The sequence below is a fragment of the Manacus candei genome, unplaced genomic scaffold, assembly GCF_025592945.1.
Source record: "Manacus candei isolate 608988 ecotype Guabito, Panama unplaced genomic scaffold, ASM2559294v1 h1tg000081l, whole genome shotgun sequence".
In the NCBI taxonomy this organism is placed as follows: domain Eukaryota; kingdom Metazoa; phylum Chordata; class Aves; order Passeriformes; family Pipridae; genus Manacus; species Manacus candei.
In genome coordinates, this window is record NW_026138129.1 from 5,841,202 (window position 1) to 5,864,541 (window position 23,340).

Sequence of the window (23,340 nt, forward strand, 5' to 3'; positions counted from 1 at the left end):
TTTCTACTACCTGATGCTGTAATGAGTCTGTATATCTAAATGACAGAAGTGTGGACTTTTGCCATCACATTTCATACTGCATCTAATGACAATTTATAATGTTTTCTTAACTATCAGGCCATTGGCAAGCTATAGTGAATGCTATCAGTCTTGCTCTTTGCGTTCCCTAACACATTTTTGTTCCCATTTTTTGGCAAATACTGATAGAAGCCAAGTAGAGGAATCCTCTGTCTCCAAAGGACCTTATTTTTCTATTATTTTACCAAATATTACCTCTAACACCAATAGCATGTAGAACCAACACTGAATACATACCTTGCATTCAGTAGAGAGGTCTGTGTTCAACTTACGTAATATTGATTCAGGAATGCAGGCAGTATTTGGAGGCAGTTTATAACTAAAGCCCATTTGAGCTCAAGCAGCAGAGTAAACTCCTGCCATCATCAAAAGACTGATAAATGGTCAGTGAAACACAGTTGCAGCATGCACAAGTCAAACTCCCAGCATTCTCACACAGTCTCTCAGAAGAGTCTCTATATCCTGGGACTGGATGCTATCCTTATTTAAAGTCTACTTCTTCATTCAATTTTCCTCTCTAGTTTGGATTATTGCTTCAATATTCACCACATGCCAGTCACAGTGTGAGAATCCCATTCTTCAAACTCTGCTTTACATGCCATAACTTTTTATAAACAGTATCTGATTACTACTTTTTTCCTCAGCACTGGAAGCAACTGGTAGTTTTGCTCTTCTGAAAACGATCAAAGCTGCCTGAACAGACATTCTGAGTCAAAGAATTTAAATCTGGTATTACAGCAAGCATTGAATTCTCCACTGAACTTAAATCTCATTTTAGGAAAGTACATGCAGCAGAGAAGAGCCATGAAGACAGTTTTAGCAGTAGTATTCTCAGAAAAACAAGCTAAAAATCCTCTAAACCACTTAAAGCATCAAAAAAGTTAAAGTGAGACACAAAATACTTTCTTACACAGCAGGATATCTAACCCAATTATAGAGACATAAAACCAAAATGTAGCCCATCTAAAAAGTAAAATAGTCACAAGTTTGTACTGGCTGAACTTAAACCATGCAACACATTATTTTTTTCAACACAGTTTAGATTAATTTATTATTAAATTTATGTATATGGGTATCACTTTTATTTGTAAAGACTATTAGCATCCCATATTAGCAAATCTCAGAGCAAAAGGTCAATTTCTCAGCAGTCTTCTATTTTAATGAGGTTTTGTTTTATGTTTTGCCATTCTATAAACTGCCTGAACTACAACTATTATCTAAAAACTAGCCTAAATTTTTATCTCTGTATCATTCTCACCAACAACTTTCTACAGTAAACTTTACTCATGAGACAACACACTGAAAATGTTCTTTGCAAACCAGCAGCATATCACATTGATCAGATCTCTCCAATTTATTATTCAGAAAAATCAATTAGAACAAATCTACAAGGTACAATATGTGTCTTCAATGTTATGTAGTTAAATCTTTAATTGAGGAAGGCAATTTCTGCTGCATAATAGACCAAAGCAATAGAAATGGGCAGGTAAGTGTAAAAATAAATTACCAATCTTCACACTGAAATAAATGTGATAAATATTGGTCACTTCCAAATTATGCAATGTTTGAATGTTTGTAAATAGTTTCCTTTATGTAAATTTCTTTCTTTTTGATTATTTACTGGAATCCTACAGGCAGACACTGAGCACCATGCTTGAACACTGGTAGGCTGGGGATACGCTTTAAAGAAAGTACAATCATACTAAAAGTGAAACTCCAAAAGTTTTATTAGGATTTCAACAGACATTGCAAAAAAATATTGCATAATGATTGAAAACATAATATTTTAAACAAAGTAGCAATGTGGTATCAAGTAAAAGAAAGACTGGAACAGCTGTCTATATATGCTGTATGGAAGATGTACCACGAAAGGGATACAACATTTTTAAAATTCAAGGGCAAATGTGAACAAGTCACATTTTGATAGACTGACTATACACCATAAATGTTTTACAAACTGCATAGCAGTGTAAAAAAAAAAAAAGGTTTTATCCTAACTATACTGTATTCCTGCATTTCGAGCAGTTTACAAGGCAGAGATGTTGTTTACAACAATGATTTTTTAATAGCTCTGGATTCTCATTAAAAAATTAACTAATTTAACAAAAAAGCCTGTATCTACATTTGAAAATAAAAGTGCATGTACTGAGAAATAGTGTTATTTCTTAAGAAGAGTACTTAAAAAGTTCATTTGATTAGATCAACAACTGATGATACTTTAGATGCAGTTCTGTACTGTGCTACAAGCGAGGTTCTACCAACACTAACTGAACACCCTCTTTTCCATAAGTGACCAAGACATATGTCTGCCTACTGTACTTATCAGGGTTCTGGGTAGTTACAAAGAATTCAAGTACCAAAACCACCACATTGCTCACTAAAAAATACCAGTAACCCCCAGACAGACGTTTTAAAGTAGATTTAGCCATAAACACAAACATTATATCATTAACATTCAGGATCCTTCCAGTCACACAACTACTTTTAAAACACTGGAGAGCAGCAGCAAGGAGCCATTAGAGCTAAAAGACAAGAACTGATGAAAGTCTGTCTCCTGCCTTATACTGAAGAATTTGTGAGTAATGAACATTTCAATGCATTCACAGAACTATACCAGGGGTGTAAAATCCCTACCTAAAACCCAGTTGGTATAGTCATCTCTGTACATCAATCTAGATTCTCCTTTCCAGATAACTGGGGTAACAGCTAAGAATTACTGCAAATGTTGCTAACTTCTGTAGATGATTTACTCCTTTCTTCTCTTCAAACAAAAGGAAGATAAGTTGTTGGAACAAGAACATGCAGTTTGAAGATCCAGGCAGAACTTCTATTTGAGCTGTTATGATTTCAACTCATGGCACTGAAGAACTAGATTTATTTTTTTTTCTGGGCACCTGTAGCACTCTGAATAGAAAAAGGCAGTGAATGTTTAGCTGGACTGAACCCAGAATGGGAAATGCACAGATACCAAAGTTGTGAACTGCAGCCAGACTAGCCATAAACAAATGTCCAGTACAGAAATTACAAGTAATAAATTTAGCCATTTTTGTAAACATCTCCTCCTTACTAATCTCTTATTTTTTTCCTATAATGGAAATACGTACTGTATTTCATTGTTCCAAGCTCTGGTCTGTTTCTGTTTTAGCTTTGTGGCACAGTTGCTAAGTGCAACAGGCTAGAGACACCAACATTATTACAAACAAGTTGGAAAGTCAATTCAAGTTATTACAGTTATGCTATACCAGGCCATTTTTCATAGCATGTATTCTCTGTTCATAAATGCTTTGTAAGATCTTTTCTTATGGAAGACTGGAAGCAAATTGGAGTTGTTTGTTTAAAAAATGTGGTTGAACATAGATTTCTGATATGCCTTATGCAATTAACAAATCATGTCTCATCTTATGAAGATGATACATTTGCTATACATACCAGTAATTTAAAATGCTGCTTAAAAAAGCAGCATTTTTATAGACAAATTAACAGAAAAGGAGACAATACATCTCACAATACCATAGAACAAGTAAAGCCCTTTCATTAGCTGCATTATAAATTCATAACTGTTCATCACATACTTAAAATTTCTGACTGCTCAAGCAATTTAACCCTCAGCCAACTGCAGGACAAGGAAAAATATTTTGAACATTTGATATTGATGTCATTGTAGGTGCGAGAGTAAAAACTAGTATTCCATGTTTTTAGCTCTTAAAGTTTTGCTCCCAGAAGTAAAATAACTGTTAAGAGTTCAGAAAAAAAATAGCAATTGTTGACATGTCAAAACAAAGTTGTGCTAAAAATTAGGCTGCTGTAAATCTAAGTTCACTTAGATCATTCCTAAAAAAAAACTTTTTTTAAAAAAAGCTGATCCTAGATCACCTGTTAACTAGGAAGAGCACTAGAACACCGGTTTAATGAGAAAAGATGTGCTTAAAAGCTGTGTTTGAGACATCTATTATAAAGTTTTGAATTCTTCCTTATCTTTCAAATATTTGGATTACAATTTGTTAAAAAAAAAATAGACCAGATACAGAAAGAACATTTGGACAGGATTTTCTCTCACTACAATTCAGTGTTTCCTATCTAAATGTGCATATCATTTAGAGGCTATTTTTGAAATATTATCAGTCATCAGCAACATGGGCACCAGTGAATCAGAAAACACATCTTAGGATTCTGTTCTTAAATTATATAAGTTAGATAAAACTACCCTGTCCAGCAAGTTCCGAATTTTTCAAACGTTAAGGCAACTTTCATTACTTTCCAGCTAAACAGTATTATAAAAAATAAATGTCACTTCAAACCTTATATACACAGTGACAGAGAAGATTTAGCTAGAAAGTATCTTTAGTACATTAATAAAGTGTCATGTAATATTACCGAGGTTATATCAGGTGCTTGAGTGTATGTGCAATTGGAGTGGTTGCAATACTTAAAGTACTGGTTTCAAAACAGAGCGCAGTGAACGTCCTTCTTTAGTGAGTTCTCGTGTTACACACATACATGGCAGCGGAACAGCCTCCTCTCTTCTCTCTACAGCATTATAGCTACATTTCTTCAAGTGGTCAGCCATGCTTACGATGTCAGCAAACTTCCACTCTTTCACAGTACAGAAGGCTGTACTGAAGCGCCAAACCTAGAAAATAAGTTGCACTTAGGCTCAAAATGTTTTAAGATACCTGAACTCAGAGCAGAAAATTAAGTACTTGTGCTATGAAACTTTCAGGTAATGTTGTGCGTCTACTATAAATCATAATAAAAACCAACATAGCAAAAATATACAATGCTAAAAGCTGTATGGTCAGTCCCAGGTTGACTCAGATTCCAAGACAACTCTGAACTGGGAAGAAACACAGGCAGTATTTTTTGCATCTACAAAATAGATGCAATCAGAAGTTAAATGACAAAGTATTGCAACACCAGTCATTATGATTTGGTTCTGAAATTATCAACTTCTGGAATTTCAAATAAGTGCTAGAGATGCTCTTGAGGAGGATGGTGAAAACTACTACACAAAGGTCATCCAAAGGTTTTAAATTATTTCAGTATTTAAGGCACTCAATATCATGGCAATAGATAGGATTTCAACAGGTTAGAAAAAATAATTGCTGTAAACACTATAAAGGCAAGAAAAGCAAACTCTGTAGCAGCTTTCCTATTTCTGTGGAATACTGATATCAAAGAAAATCATGAAGTAATCTTTTAATATTTTAGAATATTGGAAAAAACAGAAGTTAATTTACTTTCATCCAGTGAAAACTAGACAGACTACTTCAACTTCTACTTCTCCAACTGTAAAGAAGATTGAGCCAACCTGCTAGCAATTTTCACTTGTTCTAGATGACAATCTCTTTCTCGAAGGGTTATTATACCAAAAGCAAGTAGTATCAGAGATAATGTTAAGAGTAAAAGCAGAGACAGGACCAATTTAATACTTTGCCTTTCACCTTCAAAATAAAAAAAAACCCCCACACTTACCTTTTCTTTTACCTGCCAAGAACTTCCATCTGGGTACCTTCTCTTCTCCCACAGCAATATCACCATTCCACGTGCTTGAAGTAAGCTTCCACACACATCTCTCATTAAACGTGACACTCTTGAAAGCTGACATAAACTAAAGCCATCTAGAAAGCTAGCAATATGCTGCAGCACCTCAAAAGGTAGGCTACTCAGATGGTCATTGTGCAGTCCAATTAAGCAGCTTTTTGCTGGTTCCACTAATACTGTGGATATACAAGGCTGAACTCCAAATGACCGTAAGTGGCGGTCATGAATAATTTTTGCCCCTTGTGTTGAAGGACAAAACCTTCGTTGAGAATATGTACACCCATAATATGCCAAAGGACACCTCTGCTCCATCCAGCCGTTAAGGCCAGCATGAATGTCTCCATGCACATTCTTAAAATGCGATGAAAATTCATTCCTTCTAAACAACTGTCCACAAACGAATGTAAACATTGAACGCTGTTTTGTTTGGTATCTAGCCACATATTCCAACACCAAATCCAGTCCAAGGGTCTGGAATGGACTTGGATTTGAGAGCTGTGGGTTGGCATGATCACATGCAGAAGCTGAAGCTATTTCCCCCACCATTGTATTTGTGGCCAATATCGCAGATGGGAGAGAAAATGTTTGGGTCCCAAAGTCAACGTGAAACGCATCAACAGCACGACTTTCGGATATCCCCCTACCTCCGGGAGAGTCTCCTAGGCAAAACAACAGAGCTGCAGTGATTAGATCAATCCCTTGAAGACCCATAGGATCTTCTGTTACCTCCAAATCTGATGTATCAACAGCTTTGTCTTCTTTTGGTGCTGACCAATAGTGGTTAACAAGAAATCTGTATGATCGATGCCGCAAAAGTGAAAATGCATCTATGTTTCTCAATCTTTCTTGCTCCACTTGTTTCTCTAATATTTCTTCTTCATTAGCATTATGGGGAAGTAGTACATGATTAATATTGCCATTAACTAAGTGATCAGTTGATATTACTTCTTCTTTAAGTTGTGCTGTTACAGGGAAGGAGCTGCAAGACTGTAATGCTTCATCATCGTGAGATGCAGTACATTCACCATTTGCTACACTGGACGGTTTTGAATTAGATGCACTAAGATCTTCATTCTGGTCCAACACCTTTGAACATTCATTTTCTACATGAAAGCCATTACACAAAAGTGGGGAGTTACTGAGGTTTAGATTTAAGTCATGATTTTGCACTACATCATAACAAATATCACTAGAACCATTTTGCTCCATTTGTGAATTTTGACTCAAGCTATCGAAGTTAATTCCCCCAACTGCTCCTACATTATCTTCATCTGGATATTCATGGTCAGACTTTTTATCCTGAATAATGCCACTAGAAGCTTGTTCTTTAATCTCAGTATCTTCTTTCCTTTCATGTGGTGAAATGCAGATGTTTGAACTTAACATATTAATGTCCCGTGTAGCAGTGTTCAGAATATCCAGAGCAGCAGCTAAACTCCTCGTTGTTTCAACAGTAGCTTGATAAAGTGCACCATAGGACTCTTCATCTACAGGCATCAAACCATTTGTATGCACTGTATCTGGGGCACTTGATTTGACAGAAGTTTGCTCTCTGGATTCTGGTATTTGTTCACCTGCTTTTGACATCATAGTTGCTACTTTAAGGGATTCTAATAACATGCGCTGGTCTTGAAGGGCTAAAGCCATATCTAGCTGCTCCACTTCATCAACATCTTTACTCAGGTTTTCATAAGATTTTCGGTCAGCATAACTGACTGGCCATCTATTCCACTCCATGGTACAACATACCACACTTGCAGGACAAACTTCTAGATGGTCAGCAATTTTATTTCGGGCTACTATGAAGGGACATCCAAAGCCACTATTCAAACAAGGCACTCTTTCAAGTGGACATAGCATGCGATGTTCCTCAGCTTTACAGGAGTGAAAAACTGCACCACAAACCAAGGGGCAGCCAATCAAATCACAGGAAATGCCCGGCTCCGGTCTGGTCATACAACGACGGCTGACACAGTTCACACAGTGTATATGTTGCTGATGTTCCTCCATGACTGTAAATCCAATTCTGAGTAAAGAGAAAGGAGACAACAGCAGAGAATATTTACTCAATATTGTTAATATTTACTGACCATTATTTGCAATTTTGCATCCTTGGTCAGTACCCATTTTAGGAAAACAAGTATGTAAGATCTTATTTCAAAGAAATGGTGCTTAAAAGTTCATCTGAAAATTACAAATACACATTTGCATCAGAGTCCAAAACATGGTCTATACATTTATTTACCGGCTCTACTATATGGGAAAAATGTTGTATAATCCTTCCCTCTGGAATAGTCCTTTTTCCCTGCCCATTGCAAATAGATTATTCAATGAAAAACAAAGCATGATCATTGACTATATAGACTACTACCTAAAATCATAAACCATACAACTGTACAGAGACAAAATAAAGGAAGCCAGATTCATCCTCATCTCCAGTTCTCTAAATTAAACAGAGGCAACATATTCCCCATATTCTGCCTGGCTACCACCTAAGATGCTGACACCCTCTTCATGCAGTTCTGTTTAACACACTCTGCAGCCTTCAGTGAGTATCTCAGTTCCCTGTTGTGTCCCATTCTCGCCTTCAACTCCATGCACCTGACAGACTGCAGTCCTTTACAACAGCTCTTCGCTCTTTTTCTTCCTCTATAGCTTATAGCTCCTCCCTTATTTTTTATAGTAGTTGTTGTACAAGGGTAGCAATTACACTACACAATTACACTGCACATTAAATAAGCCCTTTTATTTCATTGAAAACTTTTACATAAAACTTTAGTAGCCAACATGGTCCTACCTATACGTCCAGTTCAACCCACAAAATGTAAATTTTTAATGCATCCTATGGCAGTCCTGATTACAATACCAGCAGTTCAAAGTATAAGGGTATCACAACGACACTACATAAAAAGGCTAAACAACAATAAAAATGCAAATACATATACATCAATTGTGTAATCTATAATAACACACTGACACAAACAAAAAATTCAATTCTTTGTTGTGGCATGGAAAGAAAGGAAAAACGAAAAATGAAAAAAAGGAAAATGAAAGAAGGGAGAAAGGAAGGAAAAAGGGAGAAAGGAAGGAAAAAGGGAGAAAGGAAGGAAAAAGGGAGAAAGGAAGGAAAAAGGGAGAAAGGAAGGAAAAAGGGAGAAAGGAAGGAAAAAGGGAGAAAGGAAGGAAAAAGGGAGAAAGGAAGGAAAAAGGGAGAAAGGAAGGAAAAAGGGAGAAAGGAAGGAAAAAGGGAGAAAGGAAGGAAAAAGGGAGAAAGGAAGGAAAAAGGGAGAAAGGAAGGAAAAAGGGAGAAAGGAAGGAAAAAGGGAGAAAGGAAGGAAAAAGGGAGAAAGGAAGGAAAAAGGGAGAAAGGAAGGAAAAAGGAGAAAGGAAAGAGAAGAGTAAACTTTGCATCTTTGTACAATACTTTGAGAAACTCTGGAGCAACTCATTTGCTGGAGTGCAGGCCCACACAAGTGATCAAGCTCTCCTCTATGCTCCAACAAACTCCCTCTCAGCAGTGATACCAGTAGGGATTAAAGTTCAGAAATATCAGAGAATGATTTGTGCAGAGCAAAATCTCAAAATACTGTTTCAAAAATCCATTGCTCAGTTTCAGCTCTTCCTTACTCCCCCACCCTCTAGTAATTTTCTTGAGAAATAAAATGCTCAAATACTTTAAGATTGATAGAAATAGTTCCTTATTCTGCTAGCTAACCAATGCTCTCATGCATTGTCTTCAGACTGAATACTTCTATTTTAATGCATTAAGGCTTCTCACATTAAAATTACTCTAAACTGAAAAAATAAAACTGCTTAGTATTATTCCTTCTGTTCAAACTGATGGTAAAAAGAAACAAGTGCCTTTTAGACACTCCACTTTAAATAAAGCATTTAAATAGAAATCTATGTGACACTTCACTCACTTCTGTTCTTTTATAATGCTTTGAAATTCATGCCAACTTTAAGGAGCAATCAGTCCTCACCCCCCATCCGTCGTAATTTGGATGACTTAAATATTTTAGCCACCCACTCTCCTGAACACTTCTAACAAAGAAGCATATGTGCTACACTTAGCAGGCAAAACAGAGCTGAATTTCCCCCACTATACCTTAGCATTTATATACTGAGTAACAAGTGAGTTTCAAATAAATTGTCAAGTGCATCAGTCACTGGATTCAGTGACTGACTGACTTCCTAAACATTTTCGCAAACCTTTCTGGCACACAACCTGCTTTCAACGTGCAAATTAAGTCAGATAGCATCTACTACAAAAGTTGAAACATGTTTAATAAAGAATAAAAAAGAGAAAACGATTTAACTTCTCTGAAGATATTTTTAGTTCTTCCAGCAAAGCCCTGTCTACCTTAATTCTTGCCAAATACAGCAGCCTATTGCTAGACTAAAGAAAATCTCAGAACTTTGCATCAGTACTGAAACCACACTGTAGCCTTCTTCAAGTCAACAGGTGAGCAGAGATCAAAAGGAAGCTCTCAGATTATGTGTGTATTTTAAAGTGCATAAGACAAAATGAAAACAGCATTGAAAAAGACAATTGCTAATTTATAATGCAGGAGCCCCTAGAGACCCCAGCCCTTGTTTCATGTATCTAAACAGTCTTGCTTCCTTAAAGCAACAGCCTGGTAGTAGTAAAGTTTAATTTAATCAATTAGCCACAATTATGATTTAAAATAAAAAAATAAAAAAATATATATCATTTACATACTTTGCAAAAAGCTCTGCACCCTGCTCACTTTAAGCTGGCCAGAAGTGAGCCACTTGCAGAGGAGTGGGCAGGTGTGTTAGGTAGCACACACACTGCTGCTAAGCCAGCACTATTGGACTGCTTCTAGGCCAAAGCTGGCCCACATGCAGCAGCTCAGAACCCAGTCAAACTGAGCTCCTATTTGCCTGCACCATTTCTGTAGACATACCCTAAATTAGTCAACCACCATTAAATACTATCTTTAAATAGCCTATGTGAGCTTACACAGAACATTCTATTAAGACAGTAAAACATCCTCCTCCCCAGCACACTATCTTGGTTTTTTACAAGTCAGATTGTAAAACCCGAGTTGCAGGATGATACTGGCTTTTCTCAGGCTCCTGGACTCCTTCACACAAAAGCTAATATTCATCAAAACTTAATGATTTCATACAAGCAAATGACAAGTGAAGTGTGCAAAAAGGAAACAAAATCTGGTGAAAACATGATGTATCAGTAACAGACGGGATATGAAAGCCAAAGCAGACACTAAAATATCAAGTCTTATCAATAGGTAGATGCTAACTTGTTCTATAACAGATGCCTCAGGTTGTTTTTATAAAGAGGCGGTTACAGACACAAATCAATTAAGCAGCTGAAGTGACCTATTCCCTCAGTTTCCATAAATAAGAATTTTACTGGTCACTAGGAAGTTTTACGTTAGTTGCCATTTATCTTAAAATTCAAATCCTTTGGCTCCTTATCTAAATACATAATTTAGAATCTCTTCAGACATCAGTAGACCATCAGCAGAACATTCACTAAAATTCTGTGTTCTGCTTATAGGCGTTAACTCCACAGTACCTGGTGTAGAACTTCAATTTAGTCAGAATGTCACATTTTACTTACAGGTTACTACAAAGTCTCTTTAAATATATTACATGTTCTTTTATGCATTGGGCTTCACACTCAACAGCTGTTTTGGGCAGTCATGAGTTCCTGGACTGCTTAAACTAGTTAAGGCTTCTGATATAATTCAGTTATCAAATTGCAAATTAAGTCCAAAGGCAAAAAAAACCAAACAACCCTATCAAACTGGTGAAGTAAATGGATAAGACCTCAAGAATTAGCACATTCATTAATCAGCAAATGGCCATGACTCACTATTTTGTAAGCTAACTTTGTGAACCACAGAACTTAGCACCTCTTTGATTCATAGATTAAGAGCATCCACATATGAATAATTTCCCTTTAAATAACCATAACCAATATATCATTAGTACTACGCAGAGAACAAGAACCACCCTCTTCCCAAATACTGCCTTGTAAAGGAAAAAACTGTTGGATAAAGGGGAGATAAAGAAAATTCTTGCTGGAGGTAACAAAGTCCTTTCATTTTCTCTAATACAGCAAACTAAAAGGACTAACAAAGAATGTCATTGCTGACCTAAAGAAAAATATATGTCATTAAAACATGTACCAATAGTATTTACAGTGTTTATATCCCACTGTGTTCCTTGTCACAATATGGTGAGAAGACAGTGTCAGATCAATGACTACAGCAAGGAGGAACAGCTGTCCTTTTCTAATAGTGTAGTGTCAGCAACTAGCTTCAGTTCAGTTCAGTGTGCTTAAGTACACACACTTGACTGTTACTAGCAGAGAAACCTAAAAATACATCCCGTTCCAGTGAGGTGACCACTGCTGTCAGAATTTGTGCAATCACTTGATGTTATTGTACATACTATACAGTCAGCTGACCAAATCAGCCGGAACATGCTTTGAAAATCTGTCATAATTAAAAGGATTAAAATTCCAGCTGCTACTGCCACATGATTTTCAGTTGCTGTTATAACACAAACATTAAAATAGCATAATAAAAGTTTCAGACACTACACAGTGCTTCAGCTGCAAGAGCTCTCACTTTCTTCTACACCACAAGAGCTGTACTTAGTATTATCAAACCCAAAGCCTGCTTGCTTACTCTCCCCTCCGTGAATTCTTTGGTGCCAATAAGGCAGGAAATCACACAACCATTATTGCTATTGGAACCCTCCATTACTCAGCCACCTTTTATTCACCAACCTATAAAGCTCAGCTACCTTTGAGACTCTTCTATCAAATTCAAGTAAATAGGCAAACAGGTTCTTAAATTACTGGTTCAAGGAAGTAGAAGCATAGAGACACACAAGCTGTACTACAAGTTTAAACTCCCAGAAGCATCCAAATCCACCCACAAGCAAATATATGCAAACCATGCTAAAAAGTTCCCCTTTCTTCTGGACACTGTAGAAGAGACTGCCGTACTTCTGAATCTTCCATCTTTTACTCAGGTTTCTCTCAGGAACTTCTCTTTCAGATGCCCAACTTCGACCTTACGGGATACTAATTGCCGCTCCCACCCTGGAGTTCATCAAGACAACCCTGATTTCTGTTACAAGTAGGGAGATCAGGGAAGTTAAAACTGTATTCAAAACAGTTGGACAGATGAGTGTTCACTGGATTCTCATACATAAATTCATCCACAACAAAGAGGAGAGCATCTTCCCTGGCTGGTAGTGACTGCATATATTGAACATATTAGAATTCGTCTACATTACCTTTTTGTTAAACACTGAAAACATGAGAAGAAGTTCCAATTACTAAAGCCCAAAATACTATATAAATAAGATGCTACTTTGGACCATTATGATCATAGTCTACACTAATTTATTACACAAAAGAGGCAGAAAAAGTTCATGCTCAAAACATGGCTTCTTATTGCAAGGAAAAAAATTCAGGGGGACACATACTTCTGGAAAGATGCAAGTTTTATCAGTGCTCTAGCATTGACAGAATATATACTAACTGCTTTTTTAAGCATAAATTAAAGTTACCTATCCCCCTCACAAACAAACAAGACCAAAACAAAAAGAAACCTCTAATTACAGCAAAAATAGTAACCATTAGAATTATAGGGAAGTGCAACCTTTTTTATATCAATCTTATAAAGAAGAGCTTTTCTATGTCTGTCTATTTCTGCCCCAAATATCCTACTCTAGGAACAAAAATCTATTTTGCATTCTTTTGAGTAGCACTTTAGGAGTTCCTTTCTTCCTAGTGGCAAACCATCTTCCTACCATTCATAGATTTCAATTTCAGTGAGGTTATTTTCCTCCAAAATCATTGCAGAAAAAAAAAAAAAAAAAGGTAGAATTGAGGGGGAAAATGACCCAAAGCAAAACACTGATTTGACTGAAGTGGACCTTCCACAGATGCCCTATGTGTCTGGTTTTGTTCCATTTTAGAATAGAAGCTCTGATGAAACGACAGAACACTCTCTTCTATCCCTGTTAAACTCAGTGAGTGTTAAAAATCAAAACCAAAACTACTAGGCTTTTCCTTTGAGTACTTTTGTGACAGATCTGCCATGCATTCTTGCTTCCTTGACACATGCCCCAGAGAGGAAACCCCAAGGCTTCAATGTGCCTTTGGCCACACCCTGACACAGGACAACTGCATGAGGAGCAGCTATGCTTGCTGCACGGCTCAGGCACAGAAGCACTCTACCTGTTGAGATGGTGACAGGGCAGAATCAGCCAGAGAGTCAGTAGATTTCATGTGTAAAGCACTTCTGAACTTGAGCACAGTGTGACTCCTCAGTTGCTGCAGACTCTGAAAGAAATGAGATCAGAAGTAAGATTTCATTTCAGGTGTAGAAATTGCTTTCCATATGTACAATCCCCTGGAAAGGTCATGTGCTTACACTACCTGGAGCTACAATGCTGAAATTTTTTGCAGCCTTTATAGAAATATAAACATCTTTTTAACAGACTTCCCAGGGGCAACCTAAGTTCTGTCATTTTAGCTTACTGATAGCTGTTAGTCACCTCGTTACATTTAAGGCTGTAAGAAATTATTCAAAGATATTATTCTGACCTACCACACTTAATTCATTGCTCTGACCACTTCAGGAAAAAAACCAAACTCGAATGAAAGATTACAACAGCTGGAGAACTAAAATAAGTAAATAAATTTAAAGTTTGATTTTTTTACAAACTGCATTTTAGTCTAGTTATAATTCATCCATCTTCAGTCTTCACATGAGAACTTATTAAGCAGTTGCTTACTATTAAAAAGCTTTTTACTGTAATAAGCTGCTTCTTCCTTGTGTTCATACCCAAGGATTATCACTAAAACTTAACAGAGATGGAATTGAGGTGATAGGCCCAAAGGAACAACGATATTCTTATCCCCCAATTTCCTTCAGGAAAACAGGAAAGAAAATAAGCCATTTCTCAGAAAGCAGAAACAGTACTACTGTAAAAAATAATGCATTCTGTATTGCAGGAGGTAGTTTTAACCACCCAAAACAAAAAATAAATTCTTCTTATGTAATATTTTAATTCATACATGCTGCCAAAGAATTCCTGATCTCTGCATATTTACAGAAATTGGGCCAAGAATGTCATTAATACACTATTTCAGGTCTTTCTACACAAGTTTAACCAGTTCCCATAGCAAAATAAGAAAAGAACTTTAAAGTAAATGGACCATGAATGCAACTTCTCTCCAACATACCAGACTGAAATGCAGATGTCATGTATTCTGTACATATAAGTTATTTTTTCTATTAAAAATACATCCTTGTTAGTAGACAATGGCCTGACCAATATACAGCAAAATAGACAGTACACAAAACAATTTAACAGACATCCATACACACATACCTCATCAGATTACACTGAAGTAGAAATGAGGGAGTTTGTCCCAAAATATTTTGAAAATTTCAAAATAGAAGAAGATTATGAGAACAAGAGAGACTGTTTTAAGTCTCTAACCTATTCTATTTTTGGGTATTTCACTTTCTTATCAAATGAAAGACATTTTTTGCAGCAACTGTTAGGCTTTTCCCCCTTCCAAGCTACTTGGTTTTAAACACAAGAGAAACGGTAAAAAAATAGTTAGTTTTAAAAAAACCCCACTACTGTCTAAACAAAACCTCACCTATCTCAAATAGTTGATGACAGAAAGCTGGGAATACATTTCATAATGAGCATGTTATACCAGCTCTTTCAATATGTTTCTAACATAAATGAAGAACTGGAAAACACAAACTCTTCACTACAAGTTTGTGCAGGGTTTTAGGACGTACAGTGAGTCATCAATTTATCTCTAATATAATTTAGACTGCATTTTCCAAATGCCAACAAGCTTGATGCTATTTCTTTTTCCCCAAAGACTCCAGCTGAACGTTCCTATCCAAACACATTCCTTATCTGATGACAATAGTGACTCAGCCAAAACAAGGTTTTGTAAAAGCATTACAGCTATGCCAGTAAAGCACACTCATATAAAGATCCTATTTGCAATGAATCTATCACTTCAACAAATTTCTCTGTCAAATAGGACTTTCGGAAAACTGCAATTTCTACTAGAGATGTTTCTAATCTGACAAATAAAAGCCTGAACTTCAACAAACAAAACACCACCCACCTTCCAGCATCTCCATAACCAAGTCTGAACCAGGTATCACAATCGGCCTGAACCACTACTTAAGTTTTGTATGAAGAGCTGTAACTATACCACTTAAAACTTTACCTCACCATGCCTCTCGTTCTCATGACTTAAGTTTAAACCTATCATGTTTTCATCATGATTTCACATTAAGAGCTTAGATCAACATTGGGCATTTGGTAAGAAACAGCACAGTCTATTCAATTAGATGTTCTGCTGACTGTAAGGGTTTGCAGGGTACTGTAGCTTCAAGTAGCATTAACAGATTACAACAAAATTACAAGACATCAAGTGTCACCTCAGAAACTATGAAAAACAGTAGCCTGCAAAGTACATCAGAATCTAGAACTCCCCTGCCATTTTAACTCCCTTGGCCTGTTTCAGAGCAGTTTGTATTACGAGATTTTTCAGCCTTTTTCCTTCATTCAATATTGAGACTAGATACTGCTCAGACACTTAGGACAGCTTACACAGATTTCTCTGTGACCTTCAATAATTTGAGGTCTCCTACTTCTTTATTTGAGGTCTGTTCAGGAATACTTAGCACCCCTTATACAATCTAACCATCTCACCAACAGATACATCATCTTTATTCTTATTATGCAGATAAGAAAACTGAAGGGAAATTGCCACCAGCATAACGATAAAAAATGATTCCCTGCTCCCACCTCTGTACCACTGGATCTCAATTGTTAGGGGCAAAGAGCCTTTGACTCAGTTGAGACAGAGCTCACCAAAGAAACAGATCTATTGATATGAGGGAATTTTTGCTATTTTAGTTCAACTGGACTGAATACAAAGCATAGTTTTTTCACAGACCTGAAATCTCACTTGAAGACTGAGAGCCATATGCTTTCTTCTTCAGAAAGTTGTAGACTACAAGACACTCTCTTCAGGACCTAAAAACCTGGCTGTCCAAAAACATGCAGAACTCTTGTCCAGAAAGCTTCCAACCAGATATTGCTTGTTAAACTCAGCACTTATTTTGCCCATTAGACTTCTAACATCAAAGTAAAAGGCAAGGGAAATATAATCCAAATTTAAGAAGCTAATTGAATAAATGCAGAATTTAGTGCAAAAGAGTAAAAACACTGCTTTTGCATAACTTTTGCCCATTCTGCTGGGATTCTTCTGTTCTCTAACACCTTCTAACTTTGGAAGAAAACGAGGCAAGAGACCCAACGAAAAGTCTCAGCTTGCAATACAACCCCCATTCACCCTTTTAATCTACTTCTTCTCTGGATGAAATTTGACTGCTATGCAGAAATTACGCACAGATATTTACACGCATACAGTGTCGGACACAGAGTAAAGTTACCAGTGTATTTTTCAGTCTTCCAGTACTCAACTTGCTTACCAAGCAAAGTTCTTCTAATAATATGTTTTGGACTTCTGGGAGAGGGGTGCAGAGGGGAAGATCATAAAAAGGCATAACTAATATTCTCATCAAAAGAGATGCATGAACCTTAACCATCCAAATCACAGCACAAGTTAAGGTGTATGACATCAATATGCAGCAGAAGGCAGCAGCTGACCAGGGAAAGGACTTAACCATCAAGTACTACACACCAATTCTACAGAAAGCAGAGGAAGGCATCTTGCCTTAAGTACTAGCACAAGCAAGGTGATGCTGTTACTACACGAGCACAGGCCTGGGTTTGGACTCGTATGGTAACACACACTTATTCTGGCATATTAACAACACGGGAAACAAGGATTATGTAAAGCTCCTCAGCCAAATCCGAGTAGAGCTTTATAGAACAAAAGAAAGCCGTCTCTCCAGCCCACGGGTTGTTTCCCTTAAGAATTCTGAAGACCTGCTGCAAACAACAGCGGCGCTAGAACTTTTGGAAGTGAGGCCACACAACTGTTCCAACACGCGAGCCGTTCAACAAGCTGCTGTCATCTCCCTGTGTGCTTCTGATTGCCGATCCGTGGGGTTACGGGAGTGCAACCACGTAACGTTCTTTACCTTCATAAAGGAGGGAAACAAAGGTTCCACTGCACGTCAACAACAGCCGTAAAAAAAAAGGAATTTGGAGAAGAGTCAAACCACCACCTCCTGCATGGTCTGAGCACACCTACTCGAAATAACACGAACACGGGGCAGTAGAGAAGATTTTCAGGAATACCTCTAGATCATCTGCTCTCTTCCCCTCTCCTTCCACGCAGAAAGGAGCCTCTCCAACTGCGGTCTCCACAGCACCAGGCAGCCCCCGGCCCTATCCCCTCCCCACGTGCTATCGCGACACCCCGACAGCGCTGGCAGCACTGGGGTCATAATAAGCAGCAGCAGCAGCGCTCGGTCCGACGCCGCCGCCCGTGAGCCCGGAGTGGGGCCGGCAAAGGGGCGGGGCGGCCGCGGCCACCCTACATGGCCCGGCCCGGCCCGGCCCCGGCGCTCCGGCCCGCGGGGATCGGGGGGCGGGCGGGGCGGAGGGGACCCGGCGGAGCCGCACACCGAGCCACCCGCGGCCCGCCCCGGCCGGAGCTGTCAGCGGCGGCGAGGAGCCGCCCCGGGCGCTCGAGCCCCCGCCGGGCCGCCATTTGTTTACGGCCCGGCTGCCGGGCAGCGGGGCGCGGCCCCGGGGGGGCGCAGGCCCCGGCTCGCCCCGCCGGACAGCAGCAGCAGCAGCGGCGGCTCACCCGTCCCCGTCGCTCGGCAGGCAGGCAGGAGGGCGCGGGAGCCTACGCTGCGCCTCGCCCTTTTCCCCTGCGGGGCTCTGGCCGCCGCCGCCGCCGCACTCCGCTCCGCCTCTGCCGGCTCGGCTCGCTCTGCCCGCACCGCCGCGGGGCTCCCGGCGCGGCCCCGCTCCGGCCGCGCCCCCGCCGGCCGCGCGCGCGCGCGGCACAGCCAAGGCCAGCGGGTGCGCGGGGCGGGGCGGGGCCGGCGGGGGCGGGGCCGGGATAGGACTGGGCCGGAGTGCCCGGATGGCGCGTGTGGCCTCCGTGCCCCCTGCGCGTGCGCGGTAGCGGCAGCCGCCGCCGGGCTGTGGGGTTGTGTGGGCTGCGAGGGGGAGCGGTGGCTCCGGGGCTCCCTGGCGTGCCCTGCCCTTCCACTCTGGGAGCCAGCGTGCCCTGGCCCTGGGGTTACCGCCTTTGCAGCTTTCCTGGGCCTCGGGGCTGCCGCTGCGGGCGTGGTGTGGGCGGAGGGCTCAGCGAGCGCAGCTGCCGCGTCGGGTCCGAACGGACCCTCGGCTCGCCGGGCGCACCGGTGGGCGCTGGGGCACTGTGACGACCCACCCTTGAAGGGAAGGGAAGCACCTAAGATTCCTTAATGCGCGTTGGCACTGTGACGACCCACCCTTGAAGGGAAGGGAAGCACCTAAGATTCCTAAATGCGCGTTGGTCGAGACGAGCGACAAAAGTCAGAGGGTCCGCAATCAATCAGGAAGTTTTATTAGTAAATTGTACGTTTGCCATGGAAATTGGTATGTTAGTCCCTGACCTACTATATAAGGCACACGACACTGAGTTTCAGATAAAGTGGTAGGGAGAAAGGAAAGGGAAGAAAAAGGGGGGAAGGGAGACAAGGAGATCACCAGTCCTGGTTCCAGGGTCAATCCAGCTGAGGGGATGCACCACTGCAATCTATCCTGTGACTTAAGTCGGCTTTTCTGGGCCTCTGCAGGCACTGGGTCTTGCTAAAGCCCCCACCACATCAGCAAAACCTTTCCAGCCAGCCAGCTCAGAACATGCCTTCTGGTGTTACTGGCAGTGCCTGTCTAACACCTTTCTGGGTGCATGTTGGGCTTACACCCCACAACTTTCTTCCCAGAAGCTTGGACTTGGTCCCAGAAGTGCAGTGTGTTGAGCCTTCCTTTGCAGGTCTTGCCCTTCAGTCCATGGAAACCTGCCCTTGTAACTAGGTAGGAATCACACAGGGTGTACAGCTGTAAGTGTCCTTATTCCTGATACACTTCATATTTTAAGGGGATACAGTGTGTCTTACAGTCCTGAGAAAAAAAGCAGTTTTACTTAGACCATACCCTTTTTTTTTCAGAAGGAACGTAATAAATGTAGACGTATTTTGTGGCCGCAGAAGATACAGCTTGGGGAGATTAGTTTGTTAATTCACAAGAAAAGGTATTCTTCCTTTAAATTTCCAGGAAATCCTTGTTTTCTGCACCTAGTTTCTAAAGACCTTCTTTCCCTGCCATCTGTGTAGACTTCTGTTTGAGAGAGGTTGTACATGTTTAAGATCAAGCGAAATAGATCCTCTGAATCTCTCAACACCTAACCCAGGTTTGCTGGGGAGTAAGTAAAAGATGTGACTGTTGCACGTTTGAACATTTAACATCTTAGAAAATTCTTACCTTTTCTTACTCTTAACAAGAGAGCATGAAGGACATAAGCCATCATTTTCACATTAGGTACGTAAGACAAAGCATAAGATGACCTTAATATTGAGGCATCATTGCCAGCACTTCCTATAATAAGCACTCTCAGGTTTGCCCCACCCTTATACTACAGCCTTGATCTTCCTTGATCCTGAGGACAGGCCCTTTTTATCCTTCATAGGTTTGATTATAGGATCAGGATATAATAATCGAGCCAAGTGAGTTCCAGAAGATGGTAGGGATTGGCACCATGACTCAGAGAAGCCAAGCAAAATCGTTTCATCTGCTCAGCAGGCAATTATATAAATTACTGGGCAGAATCCGTGTAGACAGTCATGGTTTTTGCAACTGCCTCGTACTGGCAGTGTCTGCTGTGGGGCAGGTGGAGTTTACTGTGCTGCTTATTCTCACCACAGTGGAGTACACTTGCTGGCTGGCTGAGATCACTCTGCTGTAGAGGTATTAATTACACAGGGTGTTGCAGTGCTTCTGTCACTGACTGTGTTCTGGAATTGAGCTTCTGTGACTGAAGCTGGGCTTTTTATTGCTTCTTTTGAGTGAGAAGAATGAATTTCTGTGGCTTGGACTTCCTTTCTCATACCTCAGCTGAGACTTCTCTGATCATGCAGTCATTCAGGGAACAATCTGCTGCTTCTCTAATGCTTTAGTGCATATACTTGTTTATGGTCCCACAGCTATTCCCTTGTGTCCCACCAGACAATCATCATCATTCCCATGAACTGCTATTTAAGGTAATCAGGAAAATTGTAATCACACAATTTGGCTTGGTACCATTGACCTACAAGCCAGAAGGTCTTTGAGGATTCAGTGGGTGAACAACTGGAGAGGTTATTTTCTGCTGGCTTAAATCCAAAATGACTGAAACTTCATTTGGGCTATTCATAAATGGAAAATGAGTATCCATTTCTGGTCCAGTATTGTTCCGTACATGACACTGTCACTGAAGTCAACAGAAGAGTGAAGTGTATATTGATTCTTGAGGCAGTATAACTGGTGTCTTTCCCCTTATTTGAAGTAAAACCTGTACCAAATACCAAGGCAGTTGCTGAGGTGTGCAAACAATCTCCTGTAATCCAGTAACTGTGAAATAAAACACATTTATTTCTAAGGTTGTGGAAAGTGCAATTTGTTCGCTGTCAGTGAATGTGAGTTATTTAAGCACTTTCTAGTTTCAAATTCTAGCAATCACAGTCTTTTTTCACTGATGGGTATTTTTGTCTGGAAATTCTTTCTACGTGGAGACATAGAGGGGGAAAAAAATTACTAATGTTTCCAAAATGCATTTGCAAGTAGATTGACTAATGCGTGAGTGTTCGTATTTAGCAGTGTGTAAAAATAAACAGCTGAGATCTGCCCACAAAGCCACATATGCGATTTGCACTGCAGGATGTTTCCAAACAACAGAGACCTCAAAAAAAGTTTTTTGCAACTCTTAAGTTTGTTTTCAACCTAGGACCATCAAGAGATCTGATACTTACCTTAGTACTTTTATGGTTATACCTTTTCAAGCAAAGTCTCTCCTCTTTAACGAGGTACTTCTTCTGTCATTTAAAAAAAAGCCAGTGAATAGCCTAGAGACTTGAAGTAGCATAATAATCAGATTCTCTGATAGTAGTAACATTTGATATTTTAGAACACCTTGAACATGGATTATAAAAGAAGCTGCTAGATAAGATCATGAATTTGGGCATTTTGTGTTGTTTCTTCATGTTCTACCTTTAACATAGAAGGGTTTTTTTGTAGGAAAATCTACCCTATGAGGTCAGATATCTCAGTGTCAGCATAATGGCACTAGTTACAACCTAGTTACAACCTGTAACTACCTAGTTACAACCATTAAAGCTGTGGTGGGTGGTTGCCACGTATGTTTTGTGGGAATTCTTCGTACTGTGTCTCAGATACTGGGATGTAAATACCTTCAGAATCACAGAATGGTTGGGGTTGGAAAGGACCCCTGCACAACCTCTAGTCCAACCCCCTGCCAAAGCAGGTTCACCCAGAGCAAGTTACACAGGATTGCATCCAGGCAGGTTCTGAATATCTCCAGAGAAGAAGATTCCACAACCTAAAAAAAGTCAATAAAATTTTAATCCTGCCAAATTGGACTCCCTTGGTTGGTTATAGACCTAGAAAGAAGAATGTGATTGTTACAGGAGCTGAGCATCACAGTAATGATCTTCTGAACAAAATATACCCAGAATGCTTGAGTGCCATACACATATGCAGGATACAGTTTTCTGGGATATAATGCTGCCTCTTCAACTCAGGAGTTGCCTTCATGGGGAGGAGGCTGTGGGTCTCATCTGTGCTTTCACAGAGGCTTCATTCTCCATGATCCAGCTGAGAGGATGGATCAGTCTCTAGCCTGAAGGGAAGATGCTCTACCATGTGGTTGCATCTTCCATTACCAGTGGCAGCTAGGCTAGACACCACTTTAGGACTGGATTCTTCCAAAAATTGCCTAAGTTTTGTAATAGCACAGTCATAGGAAACCTGATGGAGCTGTGTCTGATTTGCAGTAGTAGAAGGAGGGAAGAGTTGAGCCCTCTGACACCACATTTGAGAGGAGTTGTGTGAATGGCTGGGTTTTACATGGCAGTACAAGGAAACCTCTCTGAGCTCACAGGAAGTTTGACTTGGAAGCTTCGGTGCTCAGGAGGATCACTGTACCTCCTGGGCTTAATATCACAAAGCTGGGTTTTAGTGGAGATGAAGTTTTACATTAAACAAAATAACAATGACATAACACCTTTATTGGATTTCATTCTTTTTGGCACTAACAAGTTCTTTGTATAGCAAAACTTCAGCAACTTTTATCTTTTAATATTATTATTTCTTCCATATATTTGGGAATATTCTTACTAGACAGCCTTTGCATACTCTGTGCCCTTTCTGGTTTTGGTGATTGCAAGCTACATAATTTGTTTTAGAAATAAAGATGCTATTTGAGAACTATTGTACTTTAAAAGTAAAAAGCTAGCCAGTATTGACACAGGTGATTGATTCAGAAGACTTAGTCAGCCACTAGTGCTTTTAATTTCTTTTCATTTTTCCTTTACAAAACTGAATTGGTGGTGTGATGAATGTCACTTTAGTGTTTTATCTGAGGGGGAAAGGAGCTGAAGGTCAAGTCATAGAATATGAAATGTTTGAAGTTGGGAG

General features: G+C 39.8%; 1 protein-coding gene across 7 annotated transcripts; it reads right to left on the bottom strand.

Annotated features, from left to right (window-relative positions):
• Positions 1 to 1,787: 1,787 nt before the first annotated feature.
• Positions 1,788 to 18,587, bottom strand: FBXO30 (F-box protein 30). Of its 7 annotated transcripts, XM_051811079.1 has the most exons (6): positions 17,635 to 17,756; positions 17,175 to 17,209; positions 16,649 to 16,728; positions 13,871 to 13,975; positions 5,551 to 7,645; positions 1,788 to 4,708 (listed from the first exon to the last, which is right to left on the bottom strand). In XM_051811079.1, exons 5-6 carry the CDS (start codon positions 7,627 to 7,629, stop codon positions 4,505 to 4,507), a joined length of 2,283 nt encoding a protein of 760 aa, XP_051667039.1. In that variant the 5' UTR covers positions 7,630 to 7,645; positions 13,871 to 13,975; positions 16,649 to 16,728; positions 17,175 to 17,209; positions 17,635 to 17,756; the 3' UTR covers positions 1,788 to 4,504. The 7 variants fall into 7 exon arrangements, with proteins under 7 accessions (XP_051667039.1, XP_051667043.1, XP_051667041.1 ...); XM_051811083.1 differs by lacking the exons at positions 16,649 to 16,728; positions 17,175 to 17,209; positions 17,635 to 17,756 and adding exons at positions 17,790 to 17,898; positions 18,464 to 18,557; XM_051811081.1 differs by lacking the exon at positions 17,175 to 17,209 and having other exon boundaries at positions 17,635 to 17,772.
• Between the last annotated feature and the right edge of the window lie 4,753 nt (positions 18,588 to 23,340).

What these genes read in the sequence shown, in the direction of transcription:
- FBXO30 (XM_051811078.1), bottom strand. Translation starts at nt 7,629, where the DNA reads ATGGAGGAACATCAGCAACATATACACTGTGTGAACTGTGTCAGCCGT. An exon ending in CTTGGCAGGTAAAAGAAAAG is followed by an intron (nt 4,709 to 5,550) that starts GTAAGTGTGGGG and finishes CTTATTTTCTAG; the next exon opens with GTTTGGCGCTTCAGTACAGC.